This window comes from Orycteropus afer, unplaced genomic scaffold (genome assembly GCF_000298275.1).
Source record: "Orycteropus afer afer isolate SDZICR_OR568_19922 unplaced genomic scaffold, OryAfe1.0 scaffold00068, whole genome shotgun sequence".
Lineage (NCBI taxonomy): Eukaryota > Metazoa > Chordata > Mammalia > Tubulidentata > Orycteropodidae > Orycteropus > Orycteropus afer.
This window is the reverse complement of record NW_006921655.1, coordinates 6,204,260-6,226,641: the sequence shown is the minus strand read 5'-3', so window position 1 is coordinate 6,226,641 and position 22,382 is coordinate 6,204,260. Positions and strand designations below refer to the sequence as shown.

Here is a 22,382-nt window from a genome sequence, read left to right as displayed (position 1 = left end):
TATAAAGAAAGTCAGCTCTACTGGGAACCACTGGGGGAACAGGAAGCTTTAAGTAAACACCTACTCCATAATATGACACCACACCCCTTACTGAGTTTATTGATGGCAGAGGTTATGAGATTCATATGCAGTTGTTAAAGTGATGATGATTTTAGCAAAATCATCATAATGTGGTGGGAGAGTCAGAGAGCTGAGGATTAGGACGACTTGAGTCCTGGTCCCAGCTTGAACTTCAGCTCATTATCTCCCTTTCTGGGTCTCAATTTCCTCATCTGCAAATAGAGCAGCCCAATTCTCTACGATTCTGCTGCTCTGTGATATTGGTTTTGATTACTAAAAGTTTGCAGCACACATAGACGGTTGCTTGGAAAGCAGTGACTGAAGTCTGTGTTTGTTTCGATTTGGGGGGACCATGAAAGGTGAAGCATAAAGGAAGATGGACGGAGGGAAGCAGGCAGGTGAGCTTGTGGGAAAGGAGCAGCTTGCCTTCCATCAGGGGCTCCTTTGGCTTTCTTAGTTGCTACTCTAACCAAATAAACCTTCAGTTAAAAATGAGATGCCCCTCCCCTCACACTCACTCCACTTCCAAATTAAAAACATTTTACAGGTTAGTAAATCTCCAGCTGAGGTGATGTAGCAAAGAACAGCTGTGAAGTAATTTTGATAATGATGAGAATAATAACCACATGGCAAGGTTCAGGGCTTTGCTGTTGCAGCTTCAGTGCTCCTGAATAGATAAAAGTGATTAAATACTCCTGATTATCCCTGACCAATATGTAATGGATTTACAGCCCTTTCAATTAGTCAGTATTTGCTTAGGACTCATTATTTTGTCTTTGGTTAAGTAATCAGCCCAGAGACCGCATGTTCTGTCTAATTCCTCTGAGCCGAGTCAGTGCAGGGCCCTGACCTTTGAAATGGCCATAGCTGCAAGGCAAGAATAACCACTAGCGCGGCAGCGGGGCAGCGGCGTTGGCTCTTCCAGCTAATCCTGACACCACAGGCCAGATCGATATACCTTAGTTTGCTACTAATGTCCTTACATCAAAATGGCCGATTTAAGAATGTGAATCTATCACTTTTCCCTCCTCGCATCCACTCCACCCCTTGGCCTTTGTAGCTCTGCTAGAAGAGCAGATCAGCAGCCACCACCATAAATAAAAGTGGAACCTTGTCCCGGACCCACAGCACTGTAACTAATGTCATTCAGCATGGCAACACACAAGTTGGATAATCAAAGAAGACCTTCTGCTTGCAATGTGCTACTTTATTTTTAAGTATTAGCCTAAACAGAATGGCCTGAAAACAATATTATAGAAAGACAACATCCTCTGAAATTTTTACCATCTTCCCTGAATTTCCATATAAACAGTAAAATATAAGAGTGTCTAGTTTCTCTGTCAAAATATATTGTAATTTTTTTTCATGAGAATCTTGTAACCAACAGTATATATCCACACATAAAACTGAATGCAAATTAGGAGGATAAAGGTAAATTGTTGTTACTTGAAAAATGTTGCACATAGTTAATCCCTTCCCAGAAGTGAATAGGTTTAGCTTTTAAGACAATGGACTTCAAAAGCTAAAAAAAAAAAAAAAAAAATCTTTAATCTCCACCTTATAAACAAAGGCATTATAGCACCTATAACCCTTCTGAGTTTGTCATATAAATACATGATGAGTTTGCAAGTGGCTTTGGTGATTAAAGTTTCACCTGACCCTGTGAGATTGGACATGCATGTGGCAGGATACTCTTTTGTCACCGAGAGAAGATGGTACTTGTTAATAGTGTAATCAGCAATGTTTACAGGTTCATGAGCTCCTTGCAGCCATTTCCCTTGGTTGTGGTTGCATTATCTGAAGTTGCTCTCCTATCTCTTAGCATAAATAACAAATTTACTCATATATACTGTTTAGGGTCCTAGACCATTTTGAATAAGGTCCATTCTTGGCCTGTTAAAAAACACTTCTGCTTTCTAGAAGATGCTCTTTAGATGGTGATAGTCGATAAAACCTTAACTGCTCTCTTAGTCATCCAATTTCAAGAAAAAAAATAGGCACCTTATTTAAAGAAAAAAAGAAAAAGTATGAGCCCCTATGACTTACTAGGAGAAAGTAAAACAACAAAAACTTTTTTTTCATTTTCATCTTGACTTACTGTGAGATGCTGGAAGAGCCATGCTCTCATGATATTTGTTGCTACTTTGGGGAAAATGCCTCTTTTCTTCTGGCGTTTTTTGTCCTTGTCTGGATCATCATCGTCACCTGTACCAGGTGAAGCTACACTGTTGTCTAAACCATCCCCTAGTAGAAAGAAATAAAATACATTAAAAGAACACATAGAAAGGGTGCCAACAACAATGTGCAGCTAATAATGAGCTCAGCTAAGCTTGTTGAAAGAAATCCATTAAGCGGGTATATTCTCTTTCATTAAAGTATAATTGGAGACACAAATATGTAAAAGACAAAATTAAACCAGGCCTCTTCAAATGTTAATTTTGTGTGTCTCACACTCGCCCATATCATTAATTCAATTATAATTGTGTGCTTGACACAGTGCAGTAGCTCTTTGTCAATTATGGAATCCAATGTGGGAAAACCGCCATCAGAAAACCCATTCAGTGGAAATGCATCCCCATGCCCATAGTGAACACATACTGTAGGGTAATCAAGTTAAATGTTCTGTAGTCTATATATTCTAGGCTGCCTGCATAGGTGACAGTAACTGTGTCACTGTTCATTGCACATAACACACTGCCTGCCCAGACCCTCCTAGAACTGTCACCTCCTAAGCATGCACATTCGCACACTCTTCATATGACCCTGCACTCGGCATTTGCATGACATGAAAACTTTTAGCTCTCTGCACCACTGATCATTATCATTAAAAAATAAAAAAGATACACATCAAGGTAGGGTGCTCACTTAATCAGAAGTTTCTATCAACATCTTTCTCTTCTGTGCTTTTCTCTGGCATTAATTGTGCATTAGCAAAAATCATTTACTTTTAACAGTCATAGTTATTTTTTCTTGCCCTCTGGCAAAAATGCCTTGAAAGCCTGCCTGGAGGGCATCTAAATTATGTATCTGAAAAACTCTTCTGGCAAGGCATTGCAGGACCCCTACTTTCTTAAAATTCACACAAGCACGTCTTCCTGTTTTGGGGAAGGCATCAATCAAGAGCAGGAATATATGCCATATCCCTACATTAATATTTGAACTAATAACTTTAAGAAAAGGAAAGAAACAAGATCCGACTTGTGGCATAATCAAATGCAAAATAAATGAAGAATACTGGGACAGCACTGGGGCTTTATAGATAGCTGTGTTTTCCTTGCACATCATTAGCCTGGAGCCACACGAAAGAGGAAAACAGAGAAGTGGAGAGTTTATGCTCCCTGCTGGTGTTTAAGAAGCCAGGGTCCTGGAAGGACATCTGGGAATTGCGCTGAGATGGGGGTTTTTGTAATTTAAGAATAGACATTCATTAGCAGTAAATGCCATAAATCCCATGCTAAGTAAAAACCTTGTCCAAGAAAGCCTAAAACAATAAACTCTGTGCTCAATGTAGCCTGAGCTAGATGCTCTGTAGTTTCGTGAAGAGTGCTATAGATCTACCAGCTCATTCCTCGACTCCCTCCCTCCCCTTGGAGAGTTCTATACACACATCCTGCCCAGCTGGCTACTGGCCACTGCTGTTCTAACTTCTGGGTATGCTCTGTGAGCTTCTCTGTACCTGTTCTTTTCCTTTCTTGTCGAGAAAAAGAAAACCCTCAACCTTCTTTGACTAGAGAAGCAGAAAAGCCACAGCAAAGAGCTGGCAGATTAATTTTATTGACATTTCCATTTTCACTGCAACGCGATACCCTCCATCACATGGAAGAGATGACCCTCACTATTTACAGACTGACAGGCCACTTCATTACAACCACCCTGCCCCAAGGCAAAGCAGCTCTCTTCCATCTGCCCAAACACTAGAGCATGACCCCAAAGTTGCTGTTCTCTTTTTCTTTGCCTTCTGTTATGGTTTAAAAAAAAAAAAAAAAGTAAGTCAAAGGGACCCCAAATAGTCAAAGAACTAATCAGAGTGCAGGGAAACAAAAGGTATTTGGCTTTCTGAATACTGAATATGTGGAGTCTAGTCTTTATCTGTGTACCCTCCCTGCACACACATGTACACCAGGGGGTTACTTGCACAAGGAGAAACACACACACACTCACTCATTCAAGCTTGCGCATGGGTACACGCACACTCTTTCCACCATGCCAAGGAACTGCTGCAAGGCAAATTCTCACCCACACTAATGGTTTCTGACTGCTCCTTGGCAACCCCAGCATTTTAACCTGGGTGGATGTGCTCTCCAAAATACAGACACTGGAGCGATCTCATCAGCTGTTCATGTGACACAGATGGAGAGTGGCTATTAGGAGCCAGGCAGTGGGCCTTGGGGATCTGAGGTGCTGTTCTGTAGCCTGAGGCGATTTTGAAAAGCAGTACCCGGAGATGAGGAAAAAAAAAATCCACACTCCAAGTGCAAGTTTGAAGTCAGTCAGTCTGTCTGTCTACCTACCATGGATAAAGATATCTTTGTCTCTTAATGTAAAATCTATGTGGGCTCTCTGAATGTACATTTCACATAATGTATGGGTAGAATATCTCTTCCTTCAATGTCTTCCAAATATAAAAACATACTCTGTAAACAATGCCTGTGTGTATATATTTCTTCCTAAGCACATATGGTTTCTGTGTATATATTTAAGCTGAAATTGTCAGGATTTTGTTAAAATCTCATTTAGGTTTTTTTTTTGATAGATTTTGGAATATCTTTATTTTAAAAGGTTAATGGCTTAAGTGAAGAAAGTTCAACAACAACAAAAAAAGACATTTGCCTTTTTAAGCCAATCAATGACCTTAAAAATGAGAGCCTTTCCAGAGTGCATTTTCTCTTACTTGAAAGCAAAGACGGCTCGAAATACCTTCAAACTATATGATTTGCTATATTTAGTCGAAGAAAAAAAATACAGCTCGATTGTGCATCCTTTGATAATTGACTTAAACTAGAGAAGACAGGTGCATTACATGACTTTTAATATAAAGCACTCTATTTTATATAAATGTTGTAAAATACTGGAATTTAAATCCACTATAACAAATAGTTATAATGAAAAATATGTCTACTTCTATGTTAACAACTAGATTCCAGACACTAGATTTTTAAAATATTAGGGGGAATTTTCCTTTCACAAATACAACAATAAATACCATTGTTTTCCCCCCAATGGACTTGTGAGCCAACTCCAGGAAGAGAGGAATAACAACAGCATAAAGAAAATTTTAAAAAGGCAACTGTGTGATCTGCAATCTAAATTAAAATTGTGCAGATGATGCTAGAGTTAGTAACTAAGTGGATATTGTTTCTTGTTTTAAGTCTGCGTGTGTGTATGTAAGAGAGTTGGCAATCCTTGACACATTTGCCAAATGAGTTTATGTGCCGAAAAGGATGTGTGTGCCAGCACGTATACCAGCACAGATTCATGTGCCAAAGGAGGTATGTGAAGTATTACCATGTGTCTCAGCATCTGAAGTTATGATTCAAAATTGTGAAATCCTTGAGGGCAGGAACTGTTTCTTCTTTATCTTTCCATCTTGAGAGGATCTCTCTGTTCCTGAGTGTGAGCAGAGACCCAGGGATGGTCTGTTGAGTGAGTGACCGAACTAGTCAATGAGCGTACTCAAGGTAAAAAGGAAAGATGGGAAAGGCCTTCCTCTTTTTGACAATAACGACACTTGGGTAATCACACATTATAATATCTAAGGGGTGAGGGACACTTCTGGAGTGACTGAATGTGCTGCCTGTGTGCACAAAGTAATCATGCCAAGCATGGTGCTTCTTTAAATTTTGATGCCTTTTAGGGCCTTTTTGAAGGGCTGGCTGATTCACAGTCATTCCATCAGCCACCTCTGATGATGAAAAACTAAATAAAGAAATATTATTAGAAAAACTAAATAAAGAAATTAAATATTCCTTTAAAAGGCCCTGGTGATGCAAACAGTTAAGTGCTTGGCTGCTAAACAAGAGGTTAGCGGTCTGAACCCGTTTGTTAGCTCCATGGGAGAAAGACCTGGCAATCTGCTTCTGTAGAGAGTACAGCCAAGAAAACCCTATGGGGTGGTTCTACTCCGTTATACAGCATCACTATGAGTCAAAATGGACTCAATGGTACCTAATAACAACAGTCCCCTGACTAATGATATAGTCTAAATTTTGGCTGAAGATACTCAAAGTAGCTGTGCATTAGTGGAGCATATTGTGTGTACCCACTGAAAGGAATACTCAGGTCTGTGAATAGACCACTTGGAAGTAAACTAGATCATCTGAGAGATAGTAAATAAAGATATTTAAAAGATCTCCAATAATCCCAGACTTATTGAATCATATGTCCGAGGCCTTGGACCAGAAGTTTTATTTTTAACAAGTTTTTTGAGTGTATTTCTACAGCCTGCCTAGTATTGGTTCTTGAGCTGGCTTTTGAGTTAGATGACCTCCTAACTTGAAATTAGATTCAATCTCAGGAACATGCATGTAGTTAAAATTCTATTTTACTCCTACCAGTGGGATTATTGGTCATGGTGATCCACTACAGCATGACCTGTGCCTTAACTACTATAGAAAAGCCCCATGTACTCTGTCACATGTATTGGACAATATAGCATAACCCTGTGTTAATCTTCTGATGGTGAGAGTTCAGTAGGAGTAATCTATATAACATTGGTTCTTAATATGTAGACCAGGAGCATTAGCATCAGCTAATAAGTTATGAGAAATACAAATTCTCAGGCCCACACCAATCTCTGGGTGGGGCCCAACAATCCTCCAGGTGATTCTGATACCCACTCGAGTTTCAGAACCATTGCTATAGAACACAATGAAGGTCCCCTTAGTCTGTTATCCCTAGTTGCTATTGCTTAAAAAGCTGACTTTTGAAAATGCCTGGGTCTTCCTGTTTTAAGATTTCTAAGTGAAGTGTTTTAAGAACATTTCTAGCTATATTTACACCTCTGCTCTAGAGCTTTCCATAGCTGAACAAACTAAGGGCACTGCTCTGGCAAATAGCTCCAGTATAATCCTACTATAAGAACAACTAGAGTATAATTACAGGATGCTAAATCCTGGGATACTGTGGCTATCCAGGGGAAGACATAATCCATATTCTATAGCTGTGTACCCAGTAAAGCAAGGAAGGACAGGTGTATACAAGGAGAGGAGCCTCCAATGGTTGTGAAGCAGAAATTCCCAATCCATAAAATTTTTGTCATAAAACTACCCAGGCAAGATGCCATCACATACTTTCATTGGCATATTGTGTTATTCCCTTTAGCCAAAAATCTGATTATATTTTAGAAATCAGTTGTTTGGTTTGGAATAAAGCAATGATAAAAACAGTGATGATATGCTATGACGAGTTCAATGCCTTGCTCTATCAGAAACACAATATAAGAACCAAAAGGGGTGGAGGACTTCCAGTAAGATGGGGGAATAGGCAGACAAGGGACACAGACTCTCTTCCACAAAGAAAAGAAAAACCAATTGACCAAGATACAGAGGATAATCCTGGAGCCCTGAGCTTAGAAAGGAACTATACAGAAGTGGATTAGGCACCAACTAGTGGACAAACCGGAACAAAAACAGAGAGTGCAGAGATGGTTGGAGCTGCGGACTATCAGCTACTCTGACAAGACCAGCAATCTGAATATTTCCAAATGGTGTTGAGACCTGAGAATTGACCTAGAGATCAACCCTGGTCACCAAGGGCTACAGGGATGATGCACTGGTGGCCTATGACTGACTAGGAAGGGAAATAGCAAGGAGGGAGACAACCTGAGCTGTTGACTTTCTGCTATTGGGAGGGCACAGCCAATTTGATTATTTACAGGCAGCCATTTTGGATATTTAAAGTGATTGAGGGTGCAGCCATTTTGAATATTTATAAGAGGCAGTCATTTTGGATATTTAAAGTGACCGAAGGCGCAGCCATTTTGAATGTTTACAAGCAGTGGCCATTTTGGATATTTAAAGTGGCCTAGGGCACAGCCATTTTGAATGATTACAAGTGGCAACCCTTTGTGATTTTAAAGTGATAGCATTCTCATTTGGATTCCAGGGACCTAAGAATAGGCTCTGTTTGCCAAGGTCAGCAGGGACATACAAGAGGCTGACAACAGGAAAGGAGACAGGTGGTGAGAGTATAAGTGCTGTCAACCAGTGAATAGAGGAGTGTAGCACAGTACCCTGCTTGTGTAGATAACATACAAACAAAACAAAAATCGTGGGCAAATCACTCCAACATACAATCACCAATTAAATATAAATACAAAAATGTCACAATGCCTTGGAGACAACAGAGCATCACAGTCCATACAAAGAAACAAGATAAAGCAGGAGAAACAAGAGACCAGGATACAGACCCAAAACACATTCTTGAGGAAGATGCAGTATTAGAACTCCCTTATAAGGAATTAAAAAGAATTATATTTAAGTATCTTCAAAAGATTGAGAGACAGATCAAGGAAAACACAGACAAAACCCTAGAATTTTGGAAGAAAATACAAGAATAAATGACAAAATAAATGAAAAATTAGAAATGATACTAAATCTACAGATAGAGATCCAGAAGATTAATACTAAATTGTCAGAAATAGATAACACACTGAAAGGGCAAAGGAGTAGAATTGATGCAAAAGAAGACAGAATTAATGAGATTGAAGACAAATACCTGAACACTTCTTTGGAAAGGGATCAATCAGAAAAAAGATCAGAACAAAATGAAGAAAGCCTAAAGTTTCATGTGGGATACCATCAAAAGGAATAATCTATGTGTCATTGGAATTCCAGAACAGGAAGAGAAAAATAAAACCACTGAGAAAATTGTCCAAGATTTGTTGGAAGAGAACTTCCCTGACATGATCAAAGATGAGAATATATCCACTCAGGAAGCCCAAAGAACCCCAAACCAGAGAGACCCCAAAAGAAAATCACCAAGACATATCATCATCAAACCAAGGTAAAAGAAAGAATTCTGAGAGCAGCATGGGAAAAATGGAAAGTTACCTACAAGGGGCAACCAATAAGACTAAGCTCGGATTTCTTGAGAGAAACCATGCAGGCAAGAAGACAATGGGATGGTATATATAAAACCCTTAAAGTTAAAAATTTCCAACCAAGAATTATGTACCCAGCAAAACTGTCCCTCAAATATGATGGTGAAATTGGACATTTCCAGATAAGCAGAAATTAAGGGAATTTGTTAAAACCAGACCAAACTTACAAAAGATGCTAAAGGGAGTCCTTTGGACAGAGAAGCAACAACGGCCAACAACAACTGACCATTAACACACATGATGACGTAACCCGGAAACCAACCCAGCTATGGAAATATCCAAAGTAAATAAGCCTACAAGATTGTAAACAGGGAACCAGAGACATCAGTTGACAAATGTGGACAACTATAAACCAAAAAGAGGGAAAAAACTGTGTTGTTACAGAACCTCTAGATGATAGGAATGTCAAGACAAATAGAAGATAGAAAAGGCTGTTCTAACCTTGGGAAGAAATCTGTAAATCACAGGGTAACCTCAAATAAAAATGATAAAACTTCACATGAAAATGAAAAAGAGGACCAGCACAAATATTTAGCAAATACTACAACAATAGCAACAAAGGAAATGATAACATAATTCATAAACAAAACGAGCTCAGCACAGAAAATTGTATGGAACAAAGAAATCAACACCATGAAAAAGCACACAACAAAAATGACAGCAATAAATTCATAGTTGCCAATAATTACATATCTGGCAAGGGACTTATCTCTAAGATTTGTAGAAAACTCCAATGCCTCAAGACCAAAGGAATTAAGAATCCAATTGAAAAATGGACAGAAGATATGAATAGATACTTCACCAAGGAGGATAGTCACGTGGCCAGCTAATACTTGAAGAGATGCTCACAATCAGTGGCCATCAGAGAGATGCAAATCAAAACAACAATGAGATACCATCTCACCCCAGCACCGATGGCAGGGTTCAACAAGACAGAAAATAATAATGCTTCATGGATGTGGAGGAGATTAGGACTCTCATACACTGCTGGTGGGACTGTGAAGTGATACAACTACTGTAGAAAGCAATATGGTGATTCCTTAGAAAACTGGAATTGGAGCTACCATTTGACCCAGCAAGCCCATTACTAGGTATATATCCTAGAGAAGTGAGAGCCAGGACAGGAACAGATGTATACACACTCATGTTCATCACAGCACTATTTACAATAGCAAAAAGATGGAAACAATGTATGTGCCCATCAGTGGAAGAGTGGATGACCAAACTATGGTACATACACATAATGGAATCCTATGCAGCACTAAAGAATAATGTAGAGTCTGCAAAACACCGCATAATATGAATGAACTTGTAGGACATTATGCTAAGTGAAATAAGTCAATCACAGAAGGACAAATACAGTATTAGTTCATTGTTGTGGAGGGTCAAGGAAAGGTTTATATATGGAGGGAAACTTTCATTGTTGGTTGTCAGGGGTAGGAGGGGAGGGGAGGAAACACTGCAAAAGAAAAAAAAAAACCACATTGACCCATGTCACTTTAGTTTTGTGTGTTTCACTGTACATAAATTATATTTCAATAAAATGCATTAAAGAAAAAAATAAATAAATAGGGGTTCCTAGTCCATTTCTTTGTAATTACCCCACCCTCAAAAAACACACATTTGCCAGTGAGAAAACTAAGGTCAGGAGGTTAAACTCTTGCCTAAGATTCTATAGCTACATGTGGTTAAGATTAAACTGGAACGCAAGCATGGCAACCTCAAGTCCAATGTTACTACCACTGGTATCCTTATATTAAAATTGTAAACTAACTTTTCAAAGCATTGGCTGGTTTGAACCCTGTTATCAATGACAAATCCAAGCAAAGCTTGATCCTCCAGGTAAAGGTCTAAGTGCAGAGGAGGGTTTAGCTCTGGGGCCAAGAAGGTTAGATCAAGTTAGAACTGGTGCAGGCTGGCTGTGAGCCAAATTGCATGCATGTTCCTCCAAAAAGTCAGCCAGTACCTGGAGCTGCCTCAGACAGTACTCAGTACAACAAGAATTGGGAGTTTTAGAATAAGTTTATCATGGTCCAAGTGGATTCTTTGAGGTGGGCAGTATCAGACTGACCTTCAGAGCCAGAGAAAACATGCTGTCCACATAGTATCTCATGGACTTTAATACCATCACTGTGCAGTTCTATGAACACTTCCCAGAAATATGACTGAGATGATATATTCACCTTCATTAAAAGCAATTTTTAAAAGGTAGGATAATATAATCTTTCTATGATATTTGGCACACTGTCAAATAACAAATGTCTAGAACTGACTTCTCAGTCACATACCTTCAGAAAAATAAATAAACGAAACAAATATGTATTTTGGCCAAAAGTATTTGTACTTTTTTTTGAGTAAATTGATGGGATTTTATTTAATCCTTGTTTCTTTTAGTTAAAGATATTCATACCAAATATGTATTAAGTAAGCAAAGAATGATATCTCCATATGGAAGATCATAGCTTTTTCTCCTTTTTTTGATAAATGGAAAGACACTATATTCATTATCATGCTGTGCAATGTAATTCACTAATATCATTCATATGTATGTATATATATAGACACACTCATACATCCATATATATCTTTGTCTTCCAAACAACCTACTTCCAGGAATTAGATATATTTATGAATACATAGATACTGATATATGTCCTACATGATTATAACTCTATATTACATAAATTACATTGTGATTTATAAACAGATTAGAAAAATTGTAATCTCTTCAAATTATTCACCAATTTGTACACAATTATTCAAATATATTTTAAATTAACTCATGATGTATATGTTGCTGTTGTTGTTAGGTGACATCAAGTTGGCTCCAACTCATAGCGACCCTATGTATAACAGAACAAAACACTGCCCCATCCTGTGCCGACCTCACAATCCTTGCTATATCTGAGACCACTGATGCAGCCATTGTGTCAATTCATCTCGTTGAGGGCTTTCCCGTTTTTCACCGACACTCCACTTTACCTAGCATATCCTTCTCCAGGGAATGGTCCCTTCTGGCACCATGACCAAAGTAGGTGAGATGAAGTCTGGCCATTCTCCCTTCCAAGGAGCATCCTGGCTGCATTTCTTCCAGAACAGATTTGTTCGTTCTTTTGGCAGTCCATGGTACTTTCAGTACTCTTCACCAACACAATTCAAAAGCATCAAGTGTTTAGTCCCCCTCATTCATTGTCCAGCTCTCACATGCATATGAGGTGACTGAAAATACCATAGCTGAGGTTAGGTGCAGCTTAGTCTTCAAGGAGACATCTTTGCTCTTCAGCACCTTACAGAGGTCTTTTGCAACAGATTTGCCCAGTGCAATACACCATCAGATGGCTTGACTGCTGCTTCCATTGGTGTTGATTGTGGAATCAAGTAATATGAAATCTTTAACAACTTCAATCTTTTTTCCATTTATTTTGATGCTGCCCATTGGTCCAGTTGTGATGATTTTTGCTTTCTTTATGTTGAGATGTAATCCATACTGCAGACTGTAGTCTTTAATCTTCATCAGTAAGTGTTTCAAGTCATCCTCACTTTCAGCAAGCAAAGTTGTGTAGTCTGCATATCGTAGGTTGTTAATGAGTCTTCCTCCAATCCTGATGCCACATTCTTCTTGATATAGTCCAGCTTCTCAGATTATTTGCTCAGCATACAGATTGAATAAGTATAGTGAAAGGATACAACCCCGATACACTCCCTTCCTGATTTTAAACCATGCAGTATCCCTTAGTTCTTTTCAAATAACCACCTCCTTGTCTATGTACATGTTCCTGATGAGCACAATAAAGTATTCTGGAATTCACATTCTTCTCAATGTTATCCATAATTCGTTATGATCCACACAATCAAATGCTCTTGTATAGTCAATAAAACACAAGTAAACATCTTTCTGGTATTCTCTGCTTTCAGCCAAGATCCATTTGACATCAGTAATGATACCTTTGTTCCACGTCTTCTGAATCCAGTTTGCATTTCTGGAAGTTTTCTGTCAATATACTGCTGAAAACTTTTTTGAATTATCTTCGGCAAGCTTTTACTTGCATATGATATGAATGATATTATTCAATAATCTCCACATTTTGTGGGATCACCTCTCTTTGGAATAGGTACAAATACGGATCTCTTCCAGTCAGTTGGCCAGGTAGCTGTGGCATAGACAAGTAAGTGCCTCCAGTGTGGCATCCATTTGCTGAAACATCTCAGTGGGTATTCTATCAATTCCTGGAGCCTTGTTCTATGCCAATTCCTTCAGTGCAGCTTTGACTTCTTCCTTCAGTACTATTGGTTCTCAGTCCTATGCCATCTCCTGAATTGGATGAACATCGACCAATCCTTTTTGATACAGTGACTTTGTGTATTTCTTCCATCTTTGTTTGATGTTTCCTGCAGTAGCCAATATTTTGCCCATAGAATCTTTCAATATTGCAACTTGAGGCTTAAATTTCCTCTTCAGTTCTTTCAGCTTGAGAAATGCTGAGTGTGTTCTTCCCTTTTGGTTTTCTAACTCCAGTTCTTTGCACATTTCATGATAATAATTGACTTTGTCTTCTCAAGCTGCCCTTTGAAATCCTCTGTTCAGCTCTTTTATCTTATAATTTCTTCCATTTGCTTTACCTACTCTCTATTCAAGGGCAAGTTTTAGAATCTCTTCTGACATCCATTTTGATCTTTTCTTCCTTTTTTTGTCTTTTTAATGACCCTTTGCTTTCTTCATGGATGATGTTCTTGATGTCATCCCACAATTCATCTGTCTTTCAGTCACTAGTGTTCAATGTATCATATCTATTCTTTAGATGGTCTCTAAATTCAGGAGGGGTATATTCAAGGTCATATTTTGGCTCTTGTGGACTTCTTTTAGGAGCTCTGGTGGCATAGTGTCTAAGCATTTGACTACTAACCAGAAGGCTGGTGGTTCAAACCCACCAGCTATTCCTTGGAAGGAAGATTGACAATTTACTTCCATAGAGCTAGGGCCTCAGAAACCCAAGGTGGGGTTGCTCTGAGTTGGAACCGACTTGATGGCACTGAGTTTGTTTTGTTTTGGACTTTTAAAAATTGTCTTCAGCTTCAACTTGAACTTATATATAAGCAACTGATGGTCTGTTCTACAGTCAACTTCTAGCCTTGTTTTGGCTGAAGATATTGAACTTCTCCATCGCCTCTTTCCACAGATGTATTCAATCTGATTCCTGTGTAATACATTTGGTGAAGTGCTGTTGTTTGTGTTGCTAAAAACAGGTATTTGCAATAAATAAGTCGTTGGTCTTCCAAAATCTATCATGCAATATCCAGAGCTATTTCTATCACCAAGGCCGTATTTTCCAACTACCAGTGATTCTTCTTTGTTTCCAACTTTTGCATTCCAATCACCAGTAATAATCAACACATCTTGATTGCATGTTTGGCCAATTTCAGACTGCAGAAGTTGGTAAAAATCTTCAATTTCCTCATCTTTGGCTTTGGCAGCTGGTACGTAAGTTTGAATAATAGTAGTATTAACTTGTCTTCCTTGTAGGTGTATGGATATTATTCTATCACTGGCAGCACTGTACTTCAGGATAGATCTTGAAACACTCTTTGTGATAATGAATGCCATGCCATTCCTCTTCAATTTCTCATTCCTGGCACAGTAGATCATGTGGTTGTCTGATTCAAAATGGCCAAAACCATTCCATTTCAGCTCCCTAATGCCTAGGATATAGACCTTTACATGTTTCATTTCATTTTTGACAACTTCCAGTTTTCCTAGACTCATAATTCGTACATTCCATGTTCTGATTATTAATGGATGTTTGCATCTGTTTCTTCCCAATGTGAGTCATGCCACATCAGCCAATGGAGGTCCTGAATGCTTTACTCCATCAATATCATTAAGGTTGGCTCTACTTTGAAGAGGTAGCTCTTCCCCAGTCATATTTTGAGGGCCTTCTGACCTGAGGGGCTCATCTTCTGGCACTATGTAAGACAATGTTTTAGAGCTATTCATAAAGTTTTCCAGTAATATATCAGACAGTGTTTCATTGCTATTCATAAGGTTTTCACTGGCCAATTCTTTGAGAAGTGGATGGCCTCTTCCTTCTTCTGAGTTTATCTTAGTCTGGAAGCTCCACTGAGACCTGTCCACCATGGGTAACTCTGCTGGTATTTGAAATACTGGTGGCATAGCCTCTAGCCTCACAGCAACACACAAGCCACCATATTACAACAAACTGACACATGACACCATATTACAACAAACTGACACATGAGTGATGGGATTATATATATATGTGTGTGTTTTAAAACACACACACACACATAAATACATAAATATATACATGCATACATTATACACATACATACAAAAAAAAAAAACTCACTGCCGTCGAGTCAATTGAACTCATAGTGACCCCTCCTCCTTGGGTTTCCGAGGCAGTATCTCTATGGAAATAGATTGCCCAATCTTCCTTCTGAGGAGTGGCTGGTGGGTTTGAACCACCAGCCTTCTGGTTAGCAGTCAAATGCCTTAGGCACTGTGCCTCCAGAGCTCCAATATATATACCTATCTATCTATATGTGTGTGTGTGTGTGTGTGTGTGTGTATATATATATATATATATATATACACACACACACATAAATATGCATACTGCAGTGATACACACATATACACTGTTATTGAGTTGATTCTGACTCATAGTGACCCCTATCAGGTTTCCAAGGGTATAAATCTTTATCAAAGTAGATTGCCTCATCTTCCTCCCATGGAGTGGTTGATGGGTTTGAACTGCCTACCTTTCAGTTAGCAACCCAATGCCTTAACCACAGCACCACCAGAGCTACACACACACACATATATATACACAAATTTATACAGTTCTTAAAATATTCTTCTTTAATGTTGACTAGATAGTCCATTTTTCTATACCAGTTCTCTGTCTTAGAATATTTGCCTCCTCTTGTTTATCAATAGTATTGTCATTTTCACTATCATCATTCCTATAAGTAACTTTCATCGGGCAATTGTAACATTCTAATTATCATTTAGTCCTTACAATAAATGAATGAAATAACTCCTATTATCAACTCCATTTTATAGATAAGAAAACTGAGACTCAAAGAAATTAACTTATCAAAGATTACACAGCAAGGGACAAAATATTCTCCAAAATTCTGTCCTATACCTCTGACCACTGGGAGGACAAGGAGATATGAAGAATAAGATGTTTCTTAGATCCCTAGTAAGTAAAGTTAGATCCAACTTAGCCTTCACTGCTGAAGCCTCACTGCTAAAGACCCTGAGTGGTGTAAACAGTTATTGTCCTCTGCCTCTAATCAAAAGGTTGGAGGTTCAAGTTCACCTAGAGGCACCTCAGAAAACCCGACAACCTTCAGAAAAGATCTGCCATTGAGCACTCCATGAAGCACAGTTTTACCTCGACACACATGGACTAAATATGAGTCAGAATTGACTCATCAGGCACTAGCTGGTGGTTGCTCAAGAAATGCCAAGAATGAGGGCTTGAATAGTCATACTTATGCCTCAGAGAGATAATAGGTGACAGCACACTTAGAAATAAATATGAACCAAGAAGCAGCAAATGAATATTTATATACAAACAAGTATACCAGTTATCTATAGGGTCATTATTAATCCCTATGGATCTAAAGCTCAAATTAATATGATTTTAAAACAGGAATATCAATTGAATTTTAAAGAATTTCATAGCTTTAATCTTTACCCCTTGTCCTGGAATGCTGTTTCTCCTCATTTTTTTTTTTTCCTTTTCTTCTTCCTATTCTTTGCCAGGCAAACTCTTATTCAACCTTCAAAACCCAATGCAAAAGGAATCACCTCTATAAACCTTTCCTCAGTTCCCATTAACAAAGTTAGTATACTATGCTCTCTACTTCTTGAGCAGTTTGTTCTTTGCTCTGTTATATTTACTTTTCTGTTTTGCAATTTATTTGTTTACCAATTTATCTATCCCACTTGACTGTAAGTTTTACAAGGAAGAGGCTGTGTTTTATTTATTCCTGAATTCCACTCCCTGATATAAACACTCAAATATTAGTGGAATGGACAAATTAATAGCAAAAGCCTCTTGGCATATTATTAAGACTGTAAAGAATATAACCTACTTTGAAGACAATGCTCATGAAGGAGACTTCCTGATCTTGGTAACCTTTACCAGTACTCACCAAGCCTTGGGTGCCCTCCTTCAGGTCCCCTAGCCCTGTGGGCATTGGTCATACCATGCCCATGCAAAGTGTTTCATTACGCATGAATATACATAATCTACACCCGATCTGGTCCCTACACATTTGAGACACGTGCCATATATTGTTTATGAACACAGTCCTCCATCTCAAATCTGTCCCATTTCAAAGAGGAAGAAAGAATGCTAGGATATGCTGAAGCTGGGGCTGCTCATTGCCCAGGTCCTTCAGATCACTCAGAAGCATCACAGTATCACAGTTAAAAGCAAAGTATAATGTCGCCATGGAATTTTGTAACACACAGTACTTGGTGAACTTGTTTTCTATCATCACTTCTTTATGCTTTTTTTTTTTTCTCTCCTCTTAATATGGTACTTGAAAACAAGATTAAAATGTACTAAGGGTCAAAAGATATATTCTTTCAGTAGTTGTCAGGGACTACCTTGGAGGAGTTTAATTTAGGGCACCCCACTGAGAAACCTGCATCAGGGTTTCAAATGAGATGAAAAAAAAAAAAAAAAAGGGCTTTTCCTAGTTCCGTTTGAGAACATATACCCTTGCAAAACTTGCTCTCCAAGAACCATGAGCAAAGTAAATCTTTTTCCACTTGCAATTTACCTTCCCCCCCTTTCTAGGGGGGAGGGTGTAGACCCAGGAAGGTGGTATGGGTGAGGGGCGAGAGGTGGGGTGAGGGGCCAGCAGTGAGACCTGCTAATTACTGATCTCTTTTACTCTCCTGCTGTGCTTAACTGTCTGGACACGTTAAAGTGAATTTTTTCTGTGATTTTTCAAGTGACTAGTTCATGGCCCACTAGCATGGAGGGAAGCAGAAGAGATGAAATGCTTTCGTTTACATGCAACATTTACTAACTGTGTGGGTTTTCCGACATTAAAGAGAGGACAGTGACCCAGGCCACCTTTTACACACTCAAAAGAGCACCGAAAAAACAAGTCTTCATCGGCTTACCTCAGGTTTCCCTGGTCCTGAACACCCTCCCCCCGGGGTCTGAGCAGAAAGGGAAAAAGAAGAGGGGATTTTATGTTCCTTTCTCTTCAACTTTTCAAGCGCTATAAGCAGCATTTAGCAAATTCAGCCCCAAATGGCTCCAAATGCTCAGAGCTGCAGGGGCTCATTCTTTGTTATCCTCCCTCTATTTACACAGGATTTACGCAGCCTCTCCACTGAAGAGACCAAAAGCACTTCCATTCTCACTGGCTCGCCGAGAACTGTGGCCTGGGCAGTTCACCCTGGCCGGTAGGATAGGGGACTTCTGCAGCCTAGAGATGGCCATAAACTGCTCATTGATGAAGGTGATCCCCAGGCAACCTGGCTGGTCCAAGCAGCTGCAAAGCAAATAGGCCTACAGAGATGAGATAACCCTTTAGAAGAGAAAGGAAACCCCAGCCAAGACTGGGAAAATGTGTGTCCAGAGACAAATAACATGCACTTTAAAATATGCATCTATAGGATATAATGGAAAGTGGTGGGAGAAAAAAAAAAATCAGACTGCAGCTTGGATGAAAACCACTTCACCCACTGGTTGGAAAAATAAAGTGTAAAAACAGACAGATGGACACATATGTAAATGTGGCTGTGTTTTAGGCTTTAGCTGGCAACGTGAGTGTCGTAGTATAGTTTGCACGCCTGTATTTTCCATATCATGTTGAATCCTGTTAACTGTTGAACAGAAACATCCTCATACTGGTCCTTGACCAAATCAGTCCCCTCAATTTACCCCTTAGAAGCCATAAAATGGCTTTGTTTATTGACTAGAACCTTCTAATCTTTCATAGCAGAAGTGAATGAAAGCTTCCAACATTCTTAGCCTATTCTTCACTTAATTTGGCTACTCTCATTTGAAATATATGTATATTTAATTATTTTACTTACAAATTTAAAAATATTCCAAGAAAGTATATCTATTCTCCTAAGCCTCCCACAGAATTCTCCAAAGGATATTGACTGAATCCTGTAGAAAAGTATATTCCTTTGCCATTATAATTCAGCAGATTGTTTAATCTCTGTGGTGGAGGATAAAAGAATACACTTGCTACTCAGTTACCTGAGAAGCATATACAGAAGTACAGAGTATGTTCTGAAGTTATTCACAGTCCATCATAATAAAGCTCTTCTGGGCACTCTAATGATTCATTTTTAGTGATCTCTTGAATGCCCTTTTCCACAGTTAACACTCAGATTTTATTAAGGTAGAAAGCAGGGACAAATGTCCACTCAAGTCCCAGCTCTCAAATTTGACTCTACTTGCACTACAGTACCTACAGCTAAAGCTTTTTTAATGTTCTGTTCACCTCCCTAGAGTGGCATTTCAGCTAACAGAGTTCACAATCTTTCAGCCCTAAACACAGAAGGCTGCTATCTTCAAGTCATCCTAGGAATGTGCCAGATACCATCATCTCCCTCCTGCGATACAAAGAACCAGAAAGAGAGAGAGAGAGACCAAGAGAAGACCAAGCTGATCAAGTTACCAGCAGCCCAGAATGCCTCTCTCGGAAGGTTAATCTTTGAACCAATAAATGTTATAATTAGGAGCCTTGAAGTTGGGCTGGGGCTGGCCATTGAAATAAAGACTCTAAAAGAGAAAGTATGAATGGAACACATCTCTTTCACCTGATGCTTTGACACCAGGGTCCTGATTTTATAGGGAATTTTACAAAAATCAGTTGTTATGATAGATGAGTCTCTTTCCCACATCTCCTACAAAATTAAAAAGGTGGTTGGGGAGAAATGTCTTCTCAATTTCACTTAGCTATGTTTCAGTACAAATTGTGAAAATTATGCAAATAACAATTTTGGCACCTTTGCTGGAGGAAAACATTATTAAATTATGCTCTAAGTATTTTGTCTGCTTTAGTAATTACTCTCATGTAACTGTAAATATAAATAGCTGTTATTCTGTTTAAATTTTTAATCATGCAAAATATTGTCACACAAAATGTCCTTCTGTTGCAGTCTAACTGGGATTTTCTTTTTTAAAAGATCCATATTTAACTGAAGTGGACTATTTTTAGCATTGTAAAGTGTTTTAGTAAAGATAGCTGGCTAACATCGTTGAATCAACAGGTCTTTTAAGGAAAGATAAAGACTTTATGTTTACAAAAAAAATTTCTACAAGAGACCATTTATATAAAAAATATATTTAACATTTTATACTAACATTGGAATATAATTAGTTTACTTCTAAGAATGGATTAACTATATCATACTTACTATTTTCAGGCAGGTACCTATAATAATCGCATATTAACTAAAGGATTTTCTTATCTTATTGCTTTTATTGCACACTTAAATATGAAATGAAACATTAAATATCAAACAATAATAACATTTGTTAGGAAGAATAATAAAAAAAACAGCCCTATCTGTAGCAGATAGAAAGAAACTTCATTATCACATGTGCCATAAAAAAAAAAAAAAAAATAGGTATAATAGAGTTTTATAACATAAAACTCTTGATCAGTTGGAATTTTTAAAATGGTGTATCTCTGTTAATTTTTTTCAGTTGATACTATTCCAAAAATAAAAACAGCAAAAAGGGTCTTAGACTATGCTTTCCCCTCTGTAAATGATTACAAAATGAAAACAACAGAATATCTTATTTTGCAACCAACATCATTAAAAACTGCAAAAAAAAAAAAAAAAAAACCCACCTTAATCTTAAGAGAAAAGATAACCATCTTTATAATAATAATGTTTAGAAGTTAAGTAGATTGAAAGATTCACCAACATTCCCTTATGAATTTTTTAGGGAGATAGTCAAAGCTAAGTACAGAAAAAAGAACAATAGTATCTATGGTGTTGATAATTAGTTTTAGGTGAACATTTTTTAATCATGAAAACACCAGATTTGGAACACATCTGTTTATGATTAGGAAATTATATTCTGTACATTATTCAGGAAACAGTTCCACACAAAGAATTTCCTAGTACAACTCTGCACTTTTGCTTAAGAAGTTTATATGCTGAACTGCTAACATCTTTAAAAGTAGCTCCTGTATGTCCAGGTGTTCTATTTATTGTAATTGTTGTAAATAAATCTAGTGTTCTGATTTGAAAATAAGGAGGTATGTTCTTGAAATGTACTTCAAATAAATATCCAAAACATATATGTAATAGTCCAAAGGGAAACAAATGATGTTACTTTAGAATACTCTAAAGTGTCATATGTTGATTATTCTTCATATACCATATTACTAAAGAAACACAAATGCAGGGACCCTTTAAGAGTACACTTTAAATGGGGAGTGAGTGCTAATGGGTACAGGATTTTTTCTGGGATCATGAGAATGTCATAAAATTGATTGTAATTATGGTTGCATAACTAAGTCTGCAAACATTCTAAAAACCATCAAATTATATACAATTTTTAACTGTATACTTTAAATTATGAATTATGTGCTATTTTATTTATATCTCAATAAGGTGTTATATTTAATTTTTTTAGAAAAAGAGTCTATTTTTCTCTCTTTATACAAGGATGAAGGAGCTCTAGTGGCACAGTGCCTAAGGCATCTGACTGCTAACCAAAAGGTTGGCAGTTCAATTCCACCAGCTGCACCTGGAAGGAGATGGGGTAATCTGCTTTAGAGATAAAGGTTTACCACCTCAGAAATTGAAAGGGGATTGCTATGAGTCAGAATTGACCTGATGGCAGTGAGTTTTTATATAAAGATACGTGCTAGAAGAAATATTAAAGTCTAGTAGCTGGATTTGAAGGTATCCATAATGTTTTCTGAATTGTTTCAAATAATGTGTTGTCAACGCCACTTACTAATATCTTCTCATCACGTTGCATCTGGACAAGCATATGTACTCAAAAATATGTGGGATGTATTTTATACGGTTTGTGTTACAAAGATATGCATTATGGAAAGTAGATTGACTTTAATACTGAAATTATTTCTTCTCCATTCTCAAATCCATTTCATCATAGCAGAACCTGGAGCAAATTATGTATCTCTCTAAGTTTAGTTTAGGACTCCCTGGGTAGTATAAATA

General features: G+C 38.0%; 1 protein-coding gene across 1 annotated transcript in view; it reads right to left on the bottom strand.

The window, feature by feature from the left end:
- The window catches only part of MEIS2 (Meis homeobox 2), a 259,462-nt gene that overhangs the window by 178,566 nt on the left and 58,514 nt on the right, over positions 1-22,382 (bottom strand). Inside the window, exon 8 of the mRNA XM_007940468.2 lies at positions 2,159-2,304. Coding sequence (XP_007938659.1) covers positions 2,159-2,304 — 146 coding nt within the window. The remainder of the gene's footprint in view (positions 1-2,158; positions 2,305-22,382) is intronic.